Here is a 26,291-nt window from a genome sequence, read left to right on the forward strand (position 1 = left end):
TGGAACATTCTAGACTTTACTTGCTGCTGGGATCAAGGGAAAATTGACCATGTTTATTTGCTTATGTATAAGTTTTCTGTTGAGATATTTGGCTAAAGTCTAAAAGTGTGTAAGTGACAGATACTCTTTAAATGTGCAATAAAAACAGAATAGTAAAATAACTTCTGCTACAGAGTAATTTGTATTGTGTATATTGTATGCTGGATAGAAGTATCGGAATTTATATAAAACTTTTTTGGGGTCGCCGGCCCTTTAATTTCCAGTATATTTTATTAATTCACACATTTCCAACGTGTAACAAAATGAACATTTATTTTATACCATTTTGTACATCAGCACAATCTTACAATGTGTAAAGTAGGTAAACCTTAAAGTATATACTTTGCTGCAATAATACAGCGCTTAAGCCATCAAATTGTATCACATTGGAAAAAGAGAATTTAATCCAAAAGCACAAACTGGCGGTTAATGGCAGCTGTACAGAATACAGCAAGTACATTTGTCCACAGTAACATAAATGATGTGCCAAATTCATTTTTTTGCTGAAGGAAATACATAAAGGGGAATTCTGGCTTTAGGTCTAACTGTTTTCTTTTTGACTAGCCCTGCAGCCTTCTGCTTCTTCACCTCTTGATATACCTACGAAAGAAAAAAAACAAAAACAAAACAAAACTGTAAAATGCCTGCAAAATATTTTTGTCAACAGTAAAAAACAAAAAAACAACTATTGATAATGCAAGAAACCAGCTGTGCCAAATGGGTAAATTATATCAGGACATAAAGCCTGAAATAAGCCAATAAAGTATAATACTAAAGTGAGGTTAATACATGTGTAAACACCAATATATTATATTTGTGTAGGTGGTCACCAATGAGATCAGTCCGTATAACTGAGGAGTGAGGTAATCAGTCAAGTATTCATACGGGACTCAAACTGTAAAATTAAATTATTAATTGGAGATTCTCTTAATGTGAGAACCGTTATATACAAACAGAATAAGCTGCCGATTTCCAAGATCATTTTAATTATATTATAGGATACATTATACTACTTTTTAAATCTATAGAACAAAGTACTAACCATTTACACAAACAATATGTAAAGCCCATGCTAATCTCAATCAGCATCAGTCATTAACTATCCTTATATAATTCAGGCCATGGGAAACAAGTTCATGCCCCCACATTTAAAGCAGAAAATTCCAGGGGAAGTTAAACACATGCAGCATGGGATGAATTAGCTCAACCACCAATAAAAAAAAAAAAAAAGAGCTAATCTGACCCTCCGCACAAGCACTTAGTTCAGAGTCTAATTTGGCTCCCAACCAGATTATTCCCATCCCAGCATGTCTTGGCCTGTTCTCTTTTAACTACAGTAACAGACCTCATAACCATAATCTTCCAACCACATTTACCAACATGCCTGACCTGATCAATTTTAATTGGATTATTATCACGCATTACAGTTGTTGCCAGGGAGCCCATGTGACAATATTGTTCCAACAACACTGTATCATTTACAATCTCTGTGTGTGTGACTAGTATACACTGGCTCACCCTCTGTAAACTACAGAAAGAAACAAGTCTAGAAAGAAGTAAACATATTGTCCACAACACAACCACAATCTTCAATAGTAAAGCAAGCACTGTAGCGTCAGCTTCTAGATCAAAGTTACTTTCAACTTTGTTTTAACTACAATGGACTTCTGTAACAATACACATACAATTTGTATGTGAATTACAGCCAAAGCAAACGGATAAACATTAGTCAATAAAAGTATGCCATGTACATCTTCCTTTCCATCCATCCAAAAACATTAATTTAAAGCTGCACTCCCACTGGCTTAATACAATAAATCAACTTGCTCTTTCCCCTAGCCACAGCCCTGGGAGTGATCAATGTATCTTTTTTTCCTGGGTCGTTCCTGTAACAGAGAAATGCCAAATAGTTGATTTTCCATTTTAAAATGGCTTATTGGCTGTAGGGCATTGTCAAAAGGAAGACTAATTAGAAGATGTACTCTCTTGCTTGCTGTACAGCATCAAACAGCCATGGTATTTCAGCTGCTTCATGAAGACCTATAACAGTCCCTACGAAAACAAAGTGCATTGAAGGACCATTAAATCTAGAATATATGTTTGTGCATCTCCACCTATCCTACAACAATGGCTGTGCAGGGTTTTGGTAAAAAGTCCTGCTGGAAAAACAGTTTCTCTATGAGAAGTTATCAGCTGTGCAAGTGTCATTTTGTGCTGCCAAGTTACATTCTAAAGAGCTAAAAATTCGTAACCAAGCTCTAAATCCTTTATTAAAGGATCCTGAAAAGCGGTGATCTCTGTCCCCCCATGGACAGGAAGAATGGAGTGTGAATAAAATGGTCAGTCATTCAAGCATGTGATTACCATCCCCATATTTATCTCATCAGCTGTACAGAGTGTAAAGGCAAATCAGAAAAATATTAAAACAGCACATAAGAGATAGCATCATATATCAGCAATCTTTACACATCTCCCACTAGTTCTAGAAAGTTTATTATATAAGGTTTCAGCATGGTGCTACACAAACTGCTAAAAACTACTCGTCACCTGCCGTATTTCCCCATGTATAAGACGCACCCATGTATAAGACGCACCTTAATTTTGGGGCCCAAAATGAAAAAAAAAGATGTATTAAATAAAACTTGAGTTCAATAACTTTATGTATCATAAAACTACTCATCATCACTGTCAGAACTTTCATCCATTATCTTGTCCTCATCTGTGTTTGATGACGAATCGCTGTCTTCATATATTGCCTCGTCCTCAGTTCCATCTAAGGCATTTGAAATGCCACACTTCTTAAATGACTTGACAATGATCTCAATATTGATATTATCCCAGGATCTTTTCACCCAGGTACAAACTTCTCCTATAGTTGGCTTTTTCACTCTTCCTGCTGGTGTCAAATTGTCCCCAGAAGACTTCTTCTATTGGTTCCATTCCTCTCTCATGGTAGCTTTGAAGGGTTTGTTAATGCTGACATCAAGTGGTTGGAGCTGGGATGTCAAGCCTCCAGGTATGACGGCAAGTTTAGTTTTTTACTCTGCAGCAATCTTCTTTGTGTTTGGTGTTATGTGTGCCCTGAACTGATCAAGCACCAATAGGGCAGGTTTGCGTAAGAGCGCACCTGGTCTCCTGCTCCAAACTTTCTCAAACCAGATCTTCATCCCATCCTGATCCATCCAACTCTTGTCATGAACATGGACAATCACTCCTCGAGGAATGACTTCTTCTGGCATGGTTTTGTGTTTGAAAATCAGCATAGGAGGCAGCTTGGTTCCGTCTGCACAACAAGCTAGAACAACTGTATAATGGCTCTTTTCATGTCCACTTGTCTTCACAATTACAGTTTTCACCCCCTTCTTATCAACAGTTCTGTTACTTGGGACATCAAATTGAAGGGGGACTTCGTCCATATTTGCAATCTGTCCCAACTCAAACTGATGTGTCTTCCGACATTGAGTGACAAAACGATGAAATTCAAGGACCTTCTGCTCATAGCTTTCAGGCATCCTTTGGGCAAGTCTGGTGCGTGTACGCATGCTTAGTCCATTCCGTTTCATGAACCTGAAGCACCAATTGTGTCCTCCTTTCAAGTCAGTAACTTCATTTGTTTCAGCAATTTTTCTTGCCTCATGCTGAACCATCTTTGTGGACACAGGAATTCCAATTGCCCTTTGCTCTTCAATCCATATCTTCAATTCTCTCTCTAAATCAGGCCATTTTGCGGACTTGCCTCTCAGCCTTCTTCTGCCGTGGCGTTTTCAGTAGGGTTTCTTCTTCCCGTAGCCAGTCTCGGATTGTTTTCTCAGTTGGGGGCGGACCAAACTTACATTTAGCAGCACGATTTCCATTCAGTTTTGCAAACTAGATCACTTTTAATTTGAAATCAGCACTGTATGAAAATCTTTTCTGAGCCATTTCTGGGCAGAACGTGGAATGGTACGGATTTTATACGGTACCGTAATTACGGGATATGGTATTGTAACCTTTTCACTGCTGAAACTGCTGCTTTATTATTACAGCATGCAATGTGTAGCAGGAGGAATCAAAAGGCTCATTCTAATTTTTGTCACAGATCACACTAGAGCTTGCAATTTTTTGTCACAGAGCACACTAGAGGAGCCTGCAATTTTTTGTCACAAAGCACACTAGAGGAGCCTGCAATTTTTTTTGTCACAGAGCACACTGGAGGAGCCTGCAATTTGTCACAGAGCACACCGGAGGAGCCTGCAATTTGTCACAGAGCACACTAGAGGAGCCTGCAATTTTTTGTCACAGAGCACACTGGAGAAGCCTGCAATTTGTCACAGAGCACACTGGAGTAGCCTGCAATTTGTCACAGAGCACACTGGAACTTGCAATTTGTTGTCCCAGATTCACTAGAGCAGCTTACAATAGTCCCACATTCAGACCAAAATGAGCGCTACTGCACAGTCTTGTTGACGAGACAAGTCACGTAGACACGCCCCAAGCCCCAATGTGACTTATCTAATGTCAACAAGACTGTGCAGCTTTTGTCAGGGAAACACGGAGGAATCTGTAGTCAGCGGCAGTCATCGGAACTGTTAGTCACGTGACTGACAGCGCCGAGACTGTGGGAGGCGCCTGCAGGACCTGAAGGTCCTTTTGCAAAGTAACGGGGACACGCTGGAGCTGATTAGCGGGGACTCCTCACACCAGATGCCGACTTCTTCAATCAGGTAAGTAGCGCTTGCAGTGTATAAGACGGACCTTTTTTTTTAGACCCAAAATTTGGGGGGAAAAAAGGCGCGTCTTATACATGGGGAAATACGGTAATCCTCACCCAGCCCCTAATATTGTGTGTAACTAGAACCCCACCCTCTTTGGTTGCTGTGTCTAGTATCCTCCACTGATCACCCCAATCATTAAAAATAGAACAGAATACAAACATTTATTTAATAAGGTTCACATTTGGCAATCACTATATTGTTTTTGCTAGAAAAGTCTGTCTAAAAACAATTGAGGCTTCATATTAACCCTGAAACAGTCCAATACTATATGTGTCAGTGTGGAACCCACAAGAACATTTCCTATTTTAAAAAGAACTGCTCAGACAAGTGTGTGTTTGTTTTAAACCAGCCACTACCTCAACTAGCATAAAAACATATAAACAAATGTGCCTTCTTTAAGGCTTGGCCAGCACACTCCATATCTATAGAAGTTTTGCATCAGACCCTGCTCTTAGTGATACCTTTAGAAAATATTGATATACATGTTCGTTACTATCCTATAAGGTGTTTTATTACTGGATACACCTAAAAATAAAGTGTGGGAGGGAATTTGACATTTTATAAGCTAGTTTTGTTTACAGCAGTAGTTGAAGCCTACCAATTGGACATGCATTGCGCTTTTAAACATAGGGAGAAATTGCTGCATATAATAATGTGTATTACAAAGAAGTGTACCAGACCTTTAAACAGAAAGCTTTCTTTGCAACCCATCTTCTAGTTGCACGTCTGTAGTACTCTGGAGGGAAGGTATACTCAATGCCAAGCTGTGTGCAAACATGCTGAAATGCATCATACCGGGTCCGCCGCAGGAATTTTAACATCTTCTTGCGCCGATCTATTGCCATCAGCATCCTTCTCTTGTTTGCCTTATCCTAGAAAAGATATGATAGAGCACAAAGAGGGGTACAATGTAATAATAATAATAAATGGGATAACATGCCTTCATACTGTAAATGAGGAGAATATGAGGTCAGAGGAATGCAGCCTCATTTACATGGGCATGGTAATCAGACATGACTTATGTCATTTACAGTACAGTGTGTTTTATTACTTTTAATATCAAATTTTCCTAATAAATTGTTTATACAGATAGTATTTACAGGGGATTTTACATATATTGGCATTACTTTCTTATTGTAAAAGTAATATACACACTTAATGTAGCAGATAAACAGAAGCATAAACATACAAGAAATGACTTGGTAGTAGAAGGAAATGCTTTGACAAAAGCAACCGGAAGTAACTACAGAAATAAGGAACTTTATCCCTATATTATTAGATACTAATTGCTCCTAGGTGGCATTTACTTTTTTAAAGTGAATATTGAAAGTATATTTATTTTTGAGTGGAAGACTCCAACAGCAAGTAGCTTTGAGATTCTCCCCTATCTGCCCCACTCCGTTTCGCCAGCCTGCCTGAATCACTCAGTGTGACATGCCAAAAGTGGCAGGACCTAGTCACAACAATATGCTTATATTCTTAGCATCACATTAATATCTCCAAAGTGAGAGGTTTGTGGAGAACAAAGATAAGCCTCTTTATATAGCCAATGACAAGAGTCCTTTGTGCAGAAAAAGCTCCATGAAGGAGAACCACATTACAAAGGTCAGATGTACCTCAGCTCTTGTATACAAGTCTCTTACACACATCTATCTGCATGCCAATTGCTGCCTAATTCCACCCCTCCCCTTAGATTGTGCGCTCCTCTGAGCAGGGCCATCTCTCCTCCTGTTTCCACCACTTCTAACTCTGCTCTCCAGCTACTTAGCCCTCCTCCTCGAGGGTCCTCCACCCCACGTCCACTCTCACTCCTTCCTCCCCCCTGGAGGTCTCCCTGTCTTCCGCGCCCTCCTTCTTGGGCCCCGTCATTTGCGGATCCTCCCTCCCCCTTCCCCGCCCTCTCTAGCTGTGCATTGAGCTTACTGAGTTGCTGTGCTTACTGTACTGTGCTGTCTCCCATTGTATTGTAATTTGTTTGTCTCTGTAAGGCGCTGCGGACGCCTTGTGGCGCCTTATAAATAAAAATTAATAATAATAATAACAATAATAATAATAATAATAGTGGCACTATGTAATAAACGTACACATACAGTATGTCTATCCATCTGTGGAAATAATCACAAGTATTAAAGAAACCATATTGAATCTGTGACACTTCAGGAAAAAAAGGCATATTACTTAGTATCTCAAGGCTTAGTCTATGGTTCATTATTATATGCGGCAAAAGAAAGACACCTTTACGTGTCAACAAGTGAAGTGAAGAAAAAAAAATTAAACAGTTTGGTGCAAAGGCTGTATATATACTTTGAAAAATCACTATGCACTGTTCTCCACAGAAAATGTTGCCAGCTGGGAGGGGGGGCAGTTGTAATACTTTGCAATAATGTTGAAACATTTTGGCGGTTATCCACACCTGCCAGGGCTGGTCAGACTGGTGGTCAGTGGTCTAACACACACTGCTGGCTGTAGTGCTCACATAGTGCCTGTTACAATAGGAGAAACAAGGTTTTATTCTATTATAACAGGACTCTGTTGGGCTCCAAGAGCCGGGTGGCAAATAAAAACATCTGGGTGGAGCAACCGGGAAAAAGGTGCTGGGGAGAACACTGCTATGTTTTTTGGGGGCTTTGTTTCCCCTCAAATTATCCAATGTCCTTAACCCAGTTTGTCCCATTTAAACAGCAGCAGGCGCTCACCTTTGGAGACTTTTGAACATGTTCTTTGAAATTTTGGATCCTGGCTGTCCAAGCAGCAACTGCAATTACAAAATAAGTCCAAAATTATCAGAAAAGCAGAAGGAAAAGAGGGATGAGACAAGACAACTCTATTCTGCTACATTTCATTAAAATCCTCCTTATAAAAAAAAAAAAAAAAAAAGCTTCACCATTGGTCACAAAGATAATTTTTCCCTTTTTTTGTTCTGGGACTCCATGTTAAGAATCCCTAATCTGAGCCTAGTAATTGGATGCAATTTTAACAGGTTCCTAAAAGGGAACCAATCTCTTGTCATCCAATACTGTTGGGTAATTTTTCCTTGAAGCAAACATTATTTCTTATGAAATGGGATACCTTTATAGCTGGCTGTCTGACAAATATTACCACAGAATATTGCCCTTTTGCTTAAGGCCCAACTTTCCTAACAGCCACGTCCGAAATGGTGGACACGGAGCAGTAAGAATTTATTGCAATGAAAATTGCAATAAATACCTCCTATTTGGAATCTTCTTTCCTGAACTTGGACGATTGGAGGTGGAAACAGAGCTACATAAATATTCTGCTTAGTAAACCTCCATCCTGGGACAGATGGAGAGAAGGGGAAGGTAAAGCATATGCAGAGATATTCAGCTACACTGAGGCAAATGGATATTGGTCCACAGTGTTTTACAGTCAATTAAGTACTCAAAATCCTGTACATGACAAAAGCTTATTCGGGGAAAGTGGGGAGGTGTTTGCTGACAGAATAGAAAATAAATAATCGTTAATAGTGTGATACATACTTCTGACCTAGTACAATTATAAGAAAAACAGAAGCCTAGAGAACACGGACTAATCGGGTTGGGTACGAAATAATGATCCGCATTATTCCGACACTACTTACCCCGACGTGGAGAGACCAAAGGGCTCCATCCCCGACCAGCGTGCAGGACGACTTCTGTGTAAGCAGACTGGAAATCATGGCGATCCCTGAAGAAGCCAGCGCCAGCTGATGACGTCACCGATAACCGCGACGCAGTCATTGGTGCTGTGAAGGGGGTAATACACAGAAGTCGTCCTGCACGCTGGTCGGGGAAGGAGCCCTTCGGTCTCTCCACGTCAGGGTAAGTAGTGTCGGGGTAATCAGCATTGATATGCTCACTACCACCGGACTAATCATCCTTTATGTGTGAAATTAAACAACTTATTTTCCATCAAAATAAAGTTGCCCTGATTAACAGCACTTGCAAAACCTGCACACATCATCTGGCTGGTCTTCTGAATTGGATACACTAAAGTAACTCTCACTTGGCTTCCCTTTTATAAATAAAGTGCAATCTGCAAGAATGCAAGAAAACCGGACTATACTTACCTACCTCACCCTAAAAACAAGGTATATGTTAATTCCCCTAATATGACAACCTCAAATCCAATCTCAACCCTGAAAACTAATTCGCTTTACAAATAATTTAGGGAAAACCATGGTCTCAGTGATCTTTCTGGATGAAACGCAAAGATGGAAATATCTGGGTATCATACTCCATACATACTATCTTCAAATTTACAAAGCAAATATTCCCTTAATAAACAAAGTAAAAATGAAATTCAAAAGCTTCACATTTTTCAATACACACTTTATTTGATGCCCCACATAAATAGCATAACTTTTCCAAAATTACTCTTTCCTCTTCAAGTGCGAATTATGCTTCTCCATGTGGGCAGCACGGTGGCTTAGTGGCTAGCACTTCTGCCTCACAGCACTGGGGTCATGAGTTCAAATCCCGACCACGGCCTTATCTGTGTGGAGTTTGTATGTTCTCCCCGTGAGAAATGCCTTAATTTAGCAATAAAAACTCAGATATTACTAAACTGCTGATATCTGCATTTTTACTATTCTGCTTATTATGTGCAAAATATTATGAAATGCATCTTGAAATTTCTAAAGATAAAATTGCGGTCAGACCTAAAAGATGAGATATCCAGTTTTGTTGATGGTTTTGTGAACAGCCGACTATAAATGGTGTGAACGATTGATTTGTGATTACCGTTACATCTTTTGATCATCAATTTATATAGTGCCACAGATTCCGCAGCGCTGTACAGAGAACTCCCTCACATCAGTCCCTGCCCCACTGGAACTTACAATCTAAATTTCCCAACATACACACAAACAGACAAAGAGACTAAGGGTAATTTAATAGCAACCAATTAACCTACTAGTATGTTTTTGGGAGTGTGGGTGGTACCCGGAGCACCCAGAGGAAACCCACGCAAACACTGGGAGAACATACAAACTCCACAAAGATAAGGCCATGGTCGGGAATTGAACTCATGACTCCAGCGCTGTGATGCAGAAGTGCTAACCACTAAGCCACCATGCTGCCCTTGATCTGCATGGCCTATACTGTGTATGTACAAATAAATGGAGCTTATTCTGAAGACACTTCGTCTTAGAATTAATCCACAACAGGGGCAGCAGTGTGATGGAAGGACAGACATATCTGTTATTTGTTGCTTTTATTGTTGTGATTTTATAGCTATATAGTGTTTTACTTAAAATAAAGCAAACAACAAACCTGTCCCGACTTGTATCCTAAAATACATTAATTTGTATGACAGTGTTGTAGGGTAAAAAGGCCCACAAGAGTCAAGACTGGAGAGGGGAAGAAGTCAGGATTAACAGATAAACTACGTTTTCTCCTGGGCAGTAGTGAAGCCTGGACAGCATTCTGCATTAGACATCAGTACATCTGGACATTAGTGCATTTGGATTGCAGCCTTGCCAGCCAGGAGGAGGAGGTTATTTTCATTTTACAAATATCAAATGTGTGAGGCGACTGGGAAATGGGGGGAGGAGGGGCTGCAGGTTGAAGCTTTGCCTAGGGTGATGAGCAATCTTGCACAGGCCCTGAATATACACAATTTTAATAAGGAAGGGTTAAGTGGGTGCACCACCTTCCTAACTTTAGGAAAACATATTCAGGGAGCCCCCTTTAATAAAACACTGCTTTCCAATAGCTACCATGACATACATTTCAAAATATTACACAGAGCATATCTATCTGCCAAACTGAGTTATTTAACTAAACTCTCTCATACTAGTGAATGGTCAAAATGCACTCTTCTAGAAGCAGACATATACCATTTTCTATGGGAATGTGATCACATTAAAGGATTTTAGCATACTAATCAAAACTATTGTAAAGACACCCTTAAGCACACCCCTTTTTGTGCAAGTTTTGCCAACTTTATAGATCATACAAAAAAAGCTCACTTATGCAGAAATTAAGCCTATAATATTTATCTCTTCAGCAACAAAACAAAGCTATGTTCTACAATGGATGCACCCAGATACCAACCAAAAATACATTCATTAGCAATTTTTAATACAGATCATGGTTCATCAATGAATTCCTCTCTAGTTCCAACCCAATATGACACATCTAGCCAAATACAATACATTTTTACACTGACATGACCACTAACAGGATAATAGACTTAATACTATATAACATCGTTGGACTGATGATTTTATATGAACTAGTTACTTTTGTTTAAAATTCTTTCTACCTATGTTTCAATTTAGTTTACTGCAATAAAAAAAATAAAAATAAAAAAAAAGCACTGGAACCATGTGGCCTGATAATTTACATATGTTTAACCTTTTTTCTAACTTCCAGAATTCTAAACCAGTGCAGTGTAGAAATATATCAGGAAATAGCCATTTCCACATTTTGCATTTTTCTTAACTGTTGCTGCATTCTGTCTTCACCCAACAAAGCTTACGGTTAGACCATTGCACAAGAACATAAGTGTACAGATTAGACTATTCTAGTGAATTGTGAAGAATGGAATATGACCAATCCTAATTCTTGCACAGGTTGTACAGTTAAAAGATAACTCATGAATGTACGGTCATATTTTTGGACAAATACTGCGAATGGCCCAATAAAAGGGCTGAAGTAGCACAATGACTTAGTGGTTCATCATCATCATCACCATTTATTTATATAGCGCCACTAATTCCGCAGCGCTGTACAGAGAACTCATTCACATCAGTCCCTGCCCCATTGGGGCTTACAGTCTAAATTCCCTAACATACACACACAGACAGAGTGGTTAGCACTTTTGCCTCACAGCACTTCCAACCATGGCCTTATGTGTTTTCTTACTTGGGCTCTATACTTGAATACCCAGCTGGATATCTAAATTCCTGATCCGACAAGCAGTGGTCGCACCTGCTTTTGACAGATCAGGAACACGTCAGCTCTGTTTACAAGCGTCAATGAGTTTCACTGAACAGCGGCAACCGACAATTGTAATCAAGCTGCAATATCGGACTGCGCATCACACAATATTACGAAGATGTATATGAATTGCATTTGGGACACTATTAAGAGAATTTCATAGAAACCGTCAGATAAGCCTGCTGGATATTCTCATAAATATGGATCGTGGACTGTTTATTCAGTGCTCGATAATTATATATGTATTTTGTGCCATCACTTTTTCTGATGCTTCTAATAATTTACAGTTAAATAATAGTTTTGTTTGTAATGTGACTTCGATGGATCTGTGAGCAGAATTGAGGAAGTACGATCTTTTTTGTATAGTTTAATGATTTGATGTTTAGCAATTTGTCTTTATTCATTACACATATTAGACATACCACTGACTTTCATATGTAGAGTTGCTAGCAATAATTTAGATTGTTTTGTTATAGTGTGATATTAGACAGCTGATTTATGGCGCCTTTCAACAATATAAAAGGTTGTAGTAGTTTGGATCATTGCCCCTGATAAAAGTAACAAAACAGTAAAGATTGTCAGGCAGGAAAGGTTTTTTAATGTATTACTTTTTTCTTTTTTGTACTTTTCTATTAAATTTCGGATTTATTAGATTCCACCTTAAAAACATTGCCAGAATATGCTCTTTTCTAACTCAGCTTGCTACCAAAACTCTTATCCATTCACTCATCATCTCCAATCTTGAATGCTGCGACCAATCTGGCATTCCCGACACAATATATTCACACTTGAATCCATCCTAAATGGTACTGCAAGACTGATCTTCCTATCTCACCACTCCATCTCTGCTGCACCACCAGGCAAATCCCTATACTGGCTCCCTGTGACCTCTAGAAGTCAATTCAAAATTACTCACCCTTACCTACAAAGCCCTCGACACCACCACCCCTTCATATTTCTCAAATCTCATATCAAAATACTCTCCCTCCCTCTTAGATCTACCTTCAGACCTGCGCCTTGTCTCGTTTCTGGTAACCACCTCTCACTTGCTCCTACAAGACTTCTCCTGTGCTGCTCTTTAAACAATCTTTAAAAACATTGTCTAAAAACCCATCTCTTTTTTTAAAGCTTATCTTATCCCTGGACTATTCAATACAATAAATAATTGATCTAATATGGCTCTTCACTCAGTGTGCAGCCTGGTGTATATAGAGGAGCGTCCACTTCTCTCCACAAATAAAGCACAAACATAAAATATAATAACATACACTTAGCGCGCACCTTTTTCACATATATCAGGAGATATGGAGTCTCCTATAGCTCTATCCCAATATGCTCCTTTCATTGGATGAATGATCCTTATCTCTCTCCTCAATTAGAGTTCCTATAGTCTGGGGATCAGACTCATGGAAATACAAAACAAAATGGGGAAATAATAGTGCAATATGTCTAAAATAAACATATAAAGGTCCACAAAGTTGCCGGAAATAAGTGAATTCTTCAACCTTGTGAGGAAACAGAGGAATACCACCGCAACTCTTGTGACTGTTTACACCATCTCCCCCAAAGGTATATGCTTACAAGATGTTGGCTTTAATAAGGCATCTCAAATAATCCTTCATGGGTGTCACTTTCAATTTCCTCCACAGAGTGGTAACATGATATACCGGGTGAAGAGAAATAAAAACAATCTGGTGCATTATCATAAAAGACCATTTAAATCCTGATATATGTGAAAAAGGTGCGCGCCAAGTGTATGTTATTATATTTTATATTATATTTTATGTTCCCGATTAGACTATTCACAATAATACACCCTCACAGCTGTCCCAATTCTCCTTTCTAAGCTACAGTCTCTTTTCTTGTTTCAGCTGTGCCCTCTGCCATTTAGAATGTAAGCTCTTTAATGAGCAGGGTCCTCCGTAGCCTTTGTTTTCATGTCTGCATTTATTTTGTCTGCCTTGTATGTCCTTGTTTTATGCATGTCCAGTTTTCCCTACTGTACTGCACTGTGGCGCCTTAAAAATCTTCAATAATAATTTGGATTTTTCTGCATTAACATGAGAATGTTAGGGCAAAAAGCAACATTTTCATATTAAGCATGTGGAAGTAAAAACCATTTCCCAAATGTTGCATCTACTGTGAATCATGTAGCTGGATACAGTCTTTCTACTGGTTAAAGATTTGTTTTGCCAATCACTCTTGCCATAAGCACAAGCTGGAGACTGCAGATGACTGATGTTACTAGTGGACAGGTTAAAGTACACTACAAAAATACTGCAGTTTTTATTATCGTATTCTCCCTCCCATATGTTCACCCAGGAGGTCTCATCTAGCTTGCTCAATATACTAGACAGTATATCTCCCCTCTGCTTCTTACTGGTTGTGGGAGCTGACAAAATGGGAGATGGTTGGGTAGGGTGTGATAGAGGGGATTTTGCATTGCACAAAGATGCTGTTTAGCAGACCCTCCACTTTATGAATTGGTGGAGAGGAGTGGGGAGGGAAGGGGGACATAAAAAACCCCAAAACAAACAACAAAACAAAAACATTTTAATGAATGTAAAAATCTCTAGAATTAATCAATAATTGTGAATTATATTTTTATGTCGGCTAACAACAAACACATTTGGCTATTAATAGTAACATTTTACTTTATGTCAGTAGAGGGTGTGTGTGCAGCTACAGCATGTTTGCAGGGGTCCTAATTTGGTAGAAAACATCTTCAATGTTTAAAGTGTTTCTGCAAGAGGTTTATATACATAAGTTCTGTTTGTAAACATATTTTTATATCCACCCCCCAGTGACGGAACTTCACACTCACTGCGGACTTCTGTAGATGTACGATCATCGGGACTTCTCTTTACTTTGTCCACAAGTTGCTGTATTTTAATCTTGAGTTTATCAGACTAGGGAACATAAACAGAACAGCAAAAATTAGAGAGGCAATTAATGTACGAGACTACAGAATCCTAGTTTCAGGTTGTTCTCACAAAAGCATTTTACCTGTGGCATTGCTAGCTTACTTAGCTGTATTGTTGATTTAGCTAGAAAGCCAGTTAATATACAAATAGTTTATCTTTATAGTAAAAGCATCTTCTGTATTCACTGAAGCTCACACCTGGAACACAGCATATCACGTTTTTGTTGTGTCTAGCGCTTCAGTGAGTGTAGAGGAAGTTTTTACCATAGTAAAAAATGGTCTCTATGCCTACAGGCATGCTAGTTGCATTCACATGTGAAGTATACAACCGACTGCACCACCGGGGGAAAAAAAAAGAAGAAGATATTTGTTTCATAGTGGAGAAGAGCAATAACTCACATATTGAAGACTGGTGTATATCAGACAAGCCATTGTCATAAAATAAAGGTCAATGTTTAGTTCTGTTGTCATAAACTTTCATAGAAGGATATATTTTAGATTACACATCTGCCAACTCCTCCACATCCCTTTTAGTATTTTCAGAGAAATAAGCAACCTGTGGCATCAGTGTACTCCAGGGTATCATCTAATACTGGATTTCAGAGATTGTCAATATTTATTATGTGCAAATATAACCTGTACAAAATGGGATGTTTAGTAACACAAGGAAAGTCACTGACTTACAACACTACCTGGAGAGGAGACAGATGCTCATATCTACAAAACTATCTTCCAGTTTGCATTAAAACAAAACCTTACAACATTCAAATTTAGGTCTCCCCATTCCAGCATTAAATTAACTACATCACTGTTGCATGCAAGTTTTTTTTATTCTAAACTGGAAACTCTTACATTACTTTATTACTAAACTATAAGACAGTTTAACAGTTAGGGGCAGATTTTGGAAAATCCATAAATTATTGAGGCAAAACTTGAATATGACAGAACAGTATAAATGGTTACACATTGCAGTGTCTGCAATTATGGTTTACAAAAGTCTAATTATACATATGCCTTGTATGCCCTTAGCAGAACTACAAATGCACCTTATGAAACACTGCAATAGGTCAAAGCTTCTTGTTTTATGTTTTACAAAAAATAAAGTCAATGCTGTATGTACCATTTGCTGAGCAATTATGCTCTCCTGACAAAGGACTGAAGCAGCAGGACAGGCAGGCCCAGATATTTTCTGGAACATAGTGTATCTGGGCGAAACCATGTTGCATTGGAGGGGGAGGTAAATTTAAAAATGTGGGGACAGATTTATAGTTGGCATAGGACATGTCCTAGATCAACTTTAAATTTCAGTGTACAAATAAAGCTATCAAGTATTTGCGTGCTACATTAAAAACAGCCAGCATTTAACTTATGTGCAAAATAATAAACTATATTTCACCCCTTGCATTGTAACATGGTATGTCCCGAAGAACATTTACTCCTTTATTCTTGCCTTACTTTCCTTAATGCCCCAGGCCCAATGTCTGTACCATTTGTAGAAGACTCAGCCACATATTATCTTTAGCTAGTGAGAGCCATATTATTTTACACGTATACTTATAATTTATACAGAAGGAACCAAGTTATAGAGAGAAAGCATACCATAGCTCTACGTCAACTGAAACAGGTCTTTGTAACATCTGAAACACTCACATACTGTCACAACTCATTTTCCACCAAAATGTGTGCTTTGCTAATTAAAGTACACTCAATATGTTTTAGGGTATAATACAGCAGCAAAATTAAGTGACAAAGCAATACTGACCTGACTTGCTATATCAAGGGACAATAATCGTCTAACAACATCATCAACCCTGCAGGGAAAAAAATAAAGTATTACTAAAATGGGGTGGACACAATTATATAAAACTCAGGAGTCCTTCAGTCAAATATAGGAGAAAGAGGAATATTTGGAAGGGATGATGTGCATTCTTTTGGCATCAGCAGAAATTATGAACACATGTATTCAGCCCATATTGCTCCTCTGGATGAGCCGCCTTCTGTTCAATTGCCAGTGAAATTAAGTAAATACAGCTCAAACATAACTTCCATCATTCACACAAAATATTGCAATATGTTTCAAGCATTCACCCTGCGTTGCAACGAGAGAATGTGACAGACCCTTGTAATCTCTATAGTGATCAATAATTCTGTTTCTGAACTTTTCACCACTTCCATAGCAGATGAAACAGAGAGTATAGGGCATTATTGCATTTGCTACATACTTCTGAGATCACAGTGTTTACTGGGTTCCACCCATGAGGGTGGGAATTAACCCTGTGCAGGATATTTAGTTAAATCTACTTGTCTCTAGCTGATTTGAGTAGTTCAGGCACCAAGAAACAAACTTAGGCCCAATTCTCATCCTGCTCCCTCTTTTATTATTATTATCATTTATTTGTTAGGCGCCACAAGGTTTCTGCAGCGCCGCACACAGTACAAACAGTAGACTATACAGGGTGAAACCATACAGAACAATGAACAAAAAGTACCAAGACTTCAGAAACTCCAGGCAGGCTACGACGGAGCAGAAGAATAGGTGAGGAGACAAGAGGGCCCTGCTCATGTGAGCTTACATCCTAAGGGAGGGTAAACAGACCAGGCACAAGAGGAGCCAGTTGAGGCAAGGGGACAGAAGGGAGAACGAGCTGAATGGAGGAGATGGGGGTTAAGTGGATGGTTGGTAGGCTTTGAGGAAGAGGTGAGTTTTGAGTGCACGTTTGAAGGAGCACAGAGTAGGAGAGAGACGGATGGAACTTTTACCAATACTTTGACATATCCTCCCGTGATAGTGAATGTAGCATACATGTATGACAGTTTAATAATGTTTTGCTACTTGAAGACCTCCTACTCTGTTGAATCAAACTTAAGCTGCTGTTTGTAGCACTGGCACAGAAATGTACTGAAAGCCTTTCTGTAATTTTTTTTCATAACTACTTTTCCACTGGATAAACCATAGCTGGTGAGCTACATCGATAGCATGATTGTCACTTACCTATCCACGTGGCTCAGATGCTGCACTCCCATTTTTTTAGCACATTGCTGATGCATGTGTTTATGTGCATCACGATTGTCAGTGACCTTCTATTTAAACACTTTTGCTCTTTGACCAGTGCCTGAGGAACAGGTTCTGTACCTTAGATGCCTGAGCCTGTCCACTTTCTAACTATTGCTGTGTACTGGCCAGGCTTGTTTAATTACATTAATTTGCTTGTGATCCAGATCCACGGCTTTTATTATTGTGTTATATACATATCACTGACCTTTAACTTGATTCTGATTTTGTCTTAGCTGTCAGGCATGATTTTGACCTGTATCCAACAAACTCCTGTCTGTCAGCATTCACCCGATACTACCCTGGGGTCACAACCTGTGGGTTTCCCACAGCTATGTCTTTCCATGGGTCCCTTAGATACTGTGCAAACATTTATTCTTCATGCTGGGATATGAATAGGGTGCTTTATAGATAGGTAAGATTAAGAATAAATGCTTTCCAAGCTCTGGCCAACAGTATAGGATGTATAAAAAGGCTGGATATCAAGGCAAACAGTGGTTTAAAAATGTGGTTGAAAATCTACTGTAGATTATGTTGCAACTCATTATTAATACCAACACCTGGTAGGTTGTCTTACCGTTCTACACTATGTATCCCAACATACTGCTTCTTAAGCATTGTAGGTGACAAATCATCCAACTGGCTTGGGGCTTCTGAAAGAAGACAAAAACAAATTTGCATTTTACATTGTAAGAATATAGACATTTTCTAGCTCACATTAAAGCTCAAATACTTTTGCAAGCTCCACTGGATGACACATTTCCATCAGAATACACCCCTCCCTCGCTTACATATCCAGTCTGATCACAATCTCTCAAATATGCATATGCGCCTTTTTTTTTTTAAAAAACAAAACATCACATATAACCACAAAATAACCAATCAAGTTCAAGGGACACATCTGGTGTATAATCCCTAATTGTCTACCATAGTAATCAATTATTGAATTTTTACAAATGCCCTTGATCTAAACAAATTAAAAACAAATGGTTGTATTTTTAACTCATATGAATGCTATACACTTTATAGACTTCCTTTGTAGGTTCTAAACTGATATTTGCCATAGCAAGTCGGTAGTAGTGCTTACTCCTTGGACAGCCATAGCGGTACTGAAGTTAAATGGCCACTAAGTCTAAAAGGCAAGCTACCTTATAGAAAAGGGGCTAATAACAATCCTCACAAATATATATGTAAATGTTAGGATATCTTGATGGAATTTGACAAAAGAGGTGTTTGACAATTTATTTGCTAGAGTTCTGTTATAGGGGATGAAAAAAAAACCCAAAACAAACTATAGAGGTTACAAATTATGTAGAAAAAAAGAACCGCAAATGGCTGTATCAATCAGGAGAAAAAAACATTACATTGTGCTTTTACAACATTTTTGCTGCTTTTATCAACTGCCCTGTAACTGTCCCAGGAACAAGTGCTGAAATTCTGATGTCACAGGCATCCAACAACAGAACTGTGACACTACATATACAAACATGTTGCAGACTTGGGAAACAAATTGTTCTATTAAAGTCCTGCTCCAAGTCCCCAAACTTGATTATCCCCCTACGAGACATATTTGAATTACTTTGTTAGCATACACCTAATTTAGGACCAATTTTGAGACTATTTAATACTACACTCAAATATATACATAACATTTTTTTCTACAAAACGATTGCACAAATGTACCAGAGTAAGCACAAACTTAATTCTTAGAATTGAAATACTGACCGTCTTTCATCATTGCGTATGTTCTGGCAACATGAATAAGACTTGTGCCTGAAATCAAAACATGTCAGACAAAGTTAGTTTATTTTACAGTTTTATTGTAGAATGTAATAAAACAATTATGTCCTACTGGGGTATATAATGAATCAATCATGCAAACTTTAATAGATAAATAAAGTGGTTCCCAAACTGTGCGCCGCTTTATCCCTTGGGTGCTGCAGCAATCTCACAGGGGTGCCATGGCCTGGGTCGGTGATAAGCAAGGCAGGGGACTACTAGGTATTGATTATGGAGAACCTAAGGGTGCCTTGAACTGAGAAAGTTTGGAATCCGCTGGATTCATAGATCATACCATTAACTATTTATAGTGCACCACTAATTCTGCAGCACTGTACAGAGAACACAGGCCATGGTTCGGAATCAAACTCATGACCACAATGTCAGGGGCAAACGCAGGATTTGAATTTGAACAGTTGAATTTGGAGCAAAGCAACAATAAAACATAAAAAATAAAGTGCCACAATAAGTCTTCAACATAAACTTTTTTACTGTAGATAACAAGTACATGCGAGTCACAAAATAAATTGTAATTCACAGTCTAACATTATGTAATAATAAGATAGCGGTGCGGAACTAGTGATGCCATATAAATAAATGATGATGATAATGATGTCCTCCAAAAGTGTGAAGGATTAAAGACATTTTCCCAGGTGAGTGATGTAAAATCTACAACCTCCCAGAGAGGATTTAGAATGATAAATTTGGGAGAGGTTTGTACAATACTGTGTAATCCTGTGACATTTAAACACAGATTTTTTTTATTTTGTACAAAAACGTATATTTATCGGCACATTTGTCTTTATTACAAGAGTGTAAGCTGCAAACGTGCCTCCTCTAATGAGTTAATAAAACAGTGTCACCCAGTGGCCATATATATTGAATCATCTGTGACTTTTCTGGTTCCCAGGCAATGGATCGTGAATGTGGGTTTAGCCACAATATAGCTGCCTCCACCATAAGTGAAATTCCTCATTGATAATGCTTTATGCAGAGAATGGCTAGTTTTGTTTACTGTACAAGTGTAGAAAAATGTAAACAAAAATTGAAAAAAAGCGAAACAGTCATATATTCAGCTACATGAGCCCTGGAAATTGGGTTTGCTGCAAGTCAGCGCAGGGCTGGTGCCGCTATGGGAGAAGGGTGCTGCAAACATATAATATATATATAATTTGTTGAAGGCCAGCCAGTGATGTAATGCCTCACTCTGGATATGCCTGGTAAGAGCTGCTGTGGCCACGCATGCGCAGCGTTTCCATTCCACTGATGCTGGATTCTACAGCAGCCGCCCGCAGCGCTGCAAGGCGGTGCTGTGGAAAGGGGCAGTGTGTAGCATTTTTATACAGGCTTTTGTTGCCCATTCGTTTTGGGGTAGGGGGTTTCTGGAGAACCCCCCCCCCCTCTTCCCTGCGTGTGCCCCTGAATGTTGTTATGGAGAAGAGCTAACCACTTAGATCACCATGCTGCTCAATAATGGCAACACCAAATACAAATAAGCAAACAATTCTGTATTTTTCTGCAAATCTGCAGCAGTAGTCTAGCCAAGATAACATTTACGATGATACAAGTACAGAAACATTGCCAAAACATCAATACAGACATGTTGCTCAATTTAGTCAAAAGTTCAAGTTACCAGAAAAAAATAATTAAAATGTATTTAGTCACAAAGCTTAGCACAGAACACTCCCAACGTCTTATTCATACATGTAGATAGATTTAGTGAATTATATTCAGAGCATCGTTGAACTTGCCATGTGACTCCTGTGCCCATAACATACGGACTGTCATACATAACCATACATACTTGCAGCCAGCGTTTTCGTCTCTCCGAAACATGTCTGACTCTTTGCTATCTGTGTTCCCGCAGACACCAATCTGGGACCAAACCTGAGACCCTCTCTCAATGCTTTCTGCAACACAAACATCCCGACTCGGTCACCGTCAGGAATCAGATGGGCGCAGACATATTGAACAGGCTAGACTAATCGAGCGCAGATTCAGTAGTATAATCACCACCAGAGAGCAGTGTTGAATCGGATTTGCAGACAATTAACTGACTACATTTAAATGTACATGTTTAGAATTGAGGATCATTATGGAAAGTGGTCCATAAAGAAAACAAAATAACTTGCTGTAAGTCATCACAACTAGATTCTAACTTTTTTTTTATAGTACAGCTGCTTACAACTTTTTTTTTTCACTGTTACACTTAAAACTCACAGCCTTAACTACTACATACTTCCCTAATTTTGAAAAATAATCTTAGGGAGATTGTGCAAGTAACATCTAAGGCAGTGATGAGCAACCAGATCTTTACTCACTACTACATACATACACACATACTTGCCTAATATCCAGGGCCATCTTAACAACATTATGGGCCCCTGGGCAAAGCAGTGCACCGGGGCCCCTACACACACATATATAGAGAGAGAGAGAGAGAGAGGTACTTGCTCAGTGACCCTTTAAGGTTTTTTTTGCAGGTTTTTTCTTTTGCAGGATTATTTATTCTAATTAAGAGCCCTGCCTATGGGGCCCCCTTGCCAATGGGGCTCCTGGGCACCTGCCCATCGTGCCCAATGGAAAAGATGGCCCTGCTAATATCTCAATCAGATTCTAGCTGTAATTTTGTAGAATGTACTAAATAAATGATAACTAGAATCTAGTGACGCTATATAAATAAATGGTAATAATAATAGAATCTGATTGGTTGCTATAGGCAACATCTCCACTTTTTCAAACCCCAAGTTTAGTAACTATACCCCATAATGTAAGTTGTTTCTGCTTTTTTGTGGTTAAAGAGGCTGTCCTGCTGTGGCATGTGAGGAAGGAGTTAAATCCTTTATAATGCATGATGGACGAATCTGAAATGGGTCCACTGTGGCGTTCCCTGTCTTAAAGCTTGTGAAATATCTGCCAGTCCTAGTGCTGCTATCTCCCAGACTTATATAATCACCTAAGTGTTTGTTTGCCATGTTCTTGTCTAGTTTGCGCCTGTTTGCTTTATCCTAATTGCTGTGAACCATCTGTTGTGTGTAATTTACCTGCACCACTGACAATAAGAAGAATGGAACGTCTGTCTCCTCATCTCTGACTTCACATTGACACTACACCTGCCCATTGCTAAAGAAAGCCCAATCCCAAACCTTAACAAAGTGATTAAAATCTTTCAAAAGGTTTAATGTAGAGATGTGCGCTGACCCACGTGTTTTGATTTTGGTTCTAAAACGTCTTCATGTTTTGATTTTGTTACCGGTTTTGCCAAAAAATCCTGAAAGGTTTTGGATCCGGATTTAATTAAAATTGTGAAAAATATTATATGATTTTATGCTGTTTTTGCTCGTATATTACTATTTATAATATTATCATTTACAGTAATCTACAGTTTATTTTTTAATAACCTCTTTACAACTGTCCAAATTTTCACCAATTTTGGCCAAAGTCTGCAGCGAGCTGGCTGGCTAAAATTCTGTGAGTGACCAAGTTGTTCTTCAGCCCCAATGTTATTTTCAGGCACTGATTTGGCTATTCTGGAGTTGAAAGTGCCATCGAAAAGGTGGTGCCTGAGAAGTTAAGGAAGATGCATGACTGTTTTAGGCACTCTGTTTTGAAATTGCCATTCTAGTACGTGTACCAGCAGCAGCAGGACCCTTACTAGCAAAAAGTGGGCAGAATTTGAGCCTTGTCTACACCACTGCGGGTGGTGTAGGGAACGTTAGCTATTTTCAAATATATTGGTTTTTGGGGTGTCCTGCTGCACTGCTGCTCATATTTAAACACAGCACCCGTTTTTTGTACTCTTAATAAAGAGGTCATTGAGACTGCTCCTCACCAAATTTATAATTACTTTGACTAGAAAAGAGAAAATATTTTAAAATAAATAAATATACTTGTTAATGGTGGATGCTGCTCACTGTCAAACCCTGGATTTTGCCTGTTTCATAAAGATGTCGCTAAAACTGACCTTCACAGGATTCCTTCTTTCACTAGAAAAACTTTGGATTTTAAGGTAAATAAATCTAATTTTTTTTTGGGGGTTTCCTGCCCAGTCATACAGCAACAGCACCCTGTTTTTTAAACTAAATAGAACTAGAAAGAAATACTAGTTCAGAAGTTCAGAATGATGCCCCAATAAATCGAAATACTAGTTCAGAATGATGTCTATACATAGTAATATATATATATATATATATATATATATATATATATAAAAATAATTGCAGCTATTTTTTTCTATGTAATATTCCCTATTCCGCCCTAACACTCTCTTCACTCTCTACACGCTATTTTAGGAGCACAGCCTGTAAACCACCTTCCTACCTACACGCTGTCTGTTCTAAAATGGCAGATGAGAACAGGATGAGGACTGTATACATAGAAGATATCAAATTTTTTCCTGTAAATGACATTTTGTCTCTTTTTCAGAATCGATTTTGCCGCAAAGAATCGAGTCTAGTTTTGTTTATACTCGGATCCAAAAATCTTGAATCTGAACTGCTCATCTCTAGTTTGATGGTTTAATGCTCCAACAAAGGAAAGACAACTTACAAGAGCCCAGAAAGAGAGAGGTATTCCATTTAGGTGGAGATTCCAGTTTTACCTTCAAGCTGTGAGAAGAAACGAGCTACATCTACTTCAGGATACAGATGGCCTGCCCATGCTTCTAAATCTCCCAGAAATCCTCCTACCTGAAGCATAAGACCTGTCAAGATCTGAACTTGTTAACAAGACACAAAGGAGAGCAATGGCATATAATACAAAAAACATTTTCAATGAAAAAAAATCACTAAAGCTCATCAGGCCATTGAAGCAGCAGGCAGATGACGGTTAACTTGACAGAGTCAAACAGTTGAACTTTTTTTTTTCCACGGGTGAAGCCAGTTTCAAAACAGGTTTACCTGAGCAAGGCTGACTCATGTCTCCATTTACTTACAATTCTGAAATATGAACTGACCTTCTTTACAGTTCTTTGCAACATTGGTCTGTATTGTATGCCAGGCAAGCTGATTTTCTAATTATCTTTATGCCCACACACACTCTTGCTTACAAGTTAAATTTCACTAAAGAACGCATGTACAGTTATGCCATTGTTAAACTGTGTTCAGAAGTGCTGTTGGACCTTGAGCTATGGGTACTACTCTTTTCCCTTGTAATAATGAAAACCCACTTTAATCAAAGGCAGTAAGCTGTCTGGCTTCGGTAAGTAAATGATTATTTTCAACATGTTTTTATTTCTGTTTTCTTTTATCCCTATTTCTTTTATCACCACCCACCTAATTTGTTTTTATTGAGAAAGAACAAAAACAGGCAATCAGTCTAAGGTCTGTGAGTAACAAATGTAACACACCATCACCTCATATGCACTACACATTCTATGATTTGTCCCAAAATGGGAGTAAATTACTCTAAAGAAAAATAGTATTTCTGCCTGTATGCAGAGCTGTACACATCTCTAGATGCCTCCACCTCTGCATCAGCATATGCCTCTGGTTTACATTAAGTCATCGTCATCAGTGAGATTTTGCACCTACTCTATAGCAGGTCCTAACAGGCCTGTATGCGCATGAACCATATTTGTGAACACACAGCTTTACTTTACATGGCAATGTTAGAACAGCCCTTTCCCTGGGTGGTGTAAGAGTCAGAATCACATAAGTATGAGGCATTGCGCAGACATTTGCACAGACACTACATCCTCTGTGTAATAGTGTGTTCCACCCACGTTTGCCTCACTTCCACTCTCCTCCTACTTCCACTGGTGTCCTCTGAAAATGAAGGAGTACTTCCTTTGAAGAAGTGCTGCAGCCCGTTTCTGCAACAAGTAAGACTTAGAGCCAGGTATTAAATAGTTTTTATGTTCTGTAAATAAACCTACTTACCCTCAATCAGCCCCAGCATTAAATTAATAACATTACCATTTAATAAACAGACCTATTTCTCCCTCAACCAACCCTGACATTAAATTAATAGCATTCCCATTTAGTAAACAGACACCTCCCCCATCAGCTCCAACATTAAGTTAGTTGCATTCACATTTAATAAACAGACCTATTTAACCCTCAACCAGCCCTGACAATAAATTAATAACATTCCCATTTAATGAACAGACATATCTTCCCTCACCAACCACACAATTAAATCTATAATATTCACATTTTATAAACTGACCGATTTTTACCCCTCACAAGCCCTGATATTAAATTAATACATACTTGCCAACTCTCCCGGAATGTCCGGAAGACTCCTGCATTTTGCAAGAGTCTCCAGGACTCCCGGGAGAGTGTGGCAATCTCCCTGATCAACAAAATTCATTTTAAACGCCGCGATTCTCCCGGAATCGCAGCGTTTGGCCCCGCCCCCACTGTAAAATGATGCAATTTGCGTCATCACGCCAAGGGGCGGGGCTAAAGTGACGCAATTTCGGCGCCCCGCCCCCTGCACGCCCACGTCCCAGCCGGCATCTCCCGGAAGAAAGAAAACAAATGTTGGCAAGTATGAAGTAATAGCATTTCCATGTAATACAAAGGTCTATTTCCCCCACCACGATCAAATTAATGGCTTAAAAATTTCCCCCACATCTAATAGAGTATATTATTGCTAATAAACACATTACCGCCTTTTTGAATAAAGTATTTTTTTTAATAATAACTATGCCTATCCTGTATTAATGTGCCATATTTTTATGTACTTACAAAAAAAAAAACCTTCTCTCCAACCCCCAGCCCCCTTAATGTTCCTCTGTTCTCTCCAGAACTCCCCTTCTTTCTTTCTAGCAATCGCCCCCGTTCTCTCCAGCCCCCTTT

The 26,291-nt window shown here is 38.8% G+C and overlaps 1 protein-coding gene across 1 annotated transcript; it reads right to left on the reverse strand.

The window, feature by feature from the left end:
* Positions 1 to 295: 295 nt before the first annotated feature.
* On the reverse strand, positions 296 to 21,483 carry MRPS15 (mitochondrial ribosomal protein S15). Its single transcript, XM_075195442.1, has 8 exons — positions 21,293 to 21,483; positions 19,435 to 19,482; positions 18,287 to 18,362; positions 16,420 to 16,468; positions 14,559 to 14,643; positions 7,490 to 7,548; positions 5,474 to 5,665; positions 296 to 639 (listed from the first exon to the last, which is right to left on the reverse strand). The coding sequence occupies exons 1-8, from the start codon at positions 21,411 to 21,413 to the stop codon at positions 532 to 534; spliced, it is 738 nt and encodes a 245-aa protein (XP_075051543.1). The 5' UTR covers positions 21,414 to 21,483; the 3' UTR covers positions 296 to 531.
* Between the last annotated feature and the right edge of the window lie 4,808 nt (positions 21,484 to 26,291).

This window comes from Mixophyes fleayi, chromosome 2 (assembly GCF_038048845.1).
Source record: "Mixophyes fleayi isolate aMixFle1 chromosome 2, aMixFle1.hap1, whole genome shotgun sequence".
NCBI classification, from domain to species: Eukaryota; Metazoa; Chordata; class Amphibia; order Anura; family Limnodynastidae; genus Mixophyes; species Mixophyes fleayi.

Excerpts from the sequence above, each read along its gene's own strand:
- MRPS15 (XM_075195442.1), bottom strand. The coding sequence starts at position 21,413 with ATGTTTGTGTTGCAGAAAGCATTGAGAGAGGGTCTCAGGTTTGGTCCC. Across the intron at positions 5,666-7,489 it reads ATGTTCAAAAGTCTCCAAAG|GATAAGGCAAACAAGAGAAG; the intron begins GTGAGCGCCTGC and ends TATCTTTTCTAG. Across the intron at positions 640-5,473 it reads AGAAAGCTTTCTGTTTAAAG|GTATATCAAGAGGTGAAGAA; the intron begins GTCTGGTACACT and ends TTTCTTTCGTAG.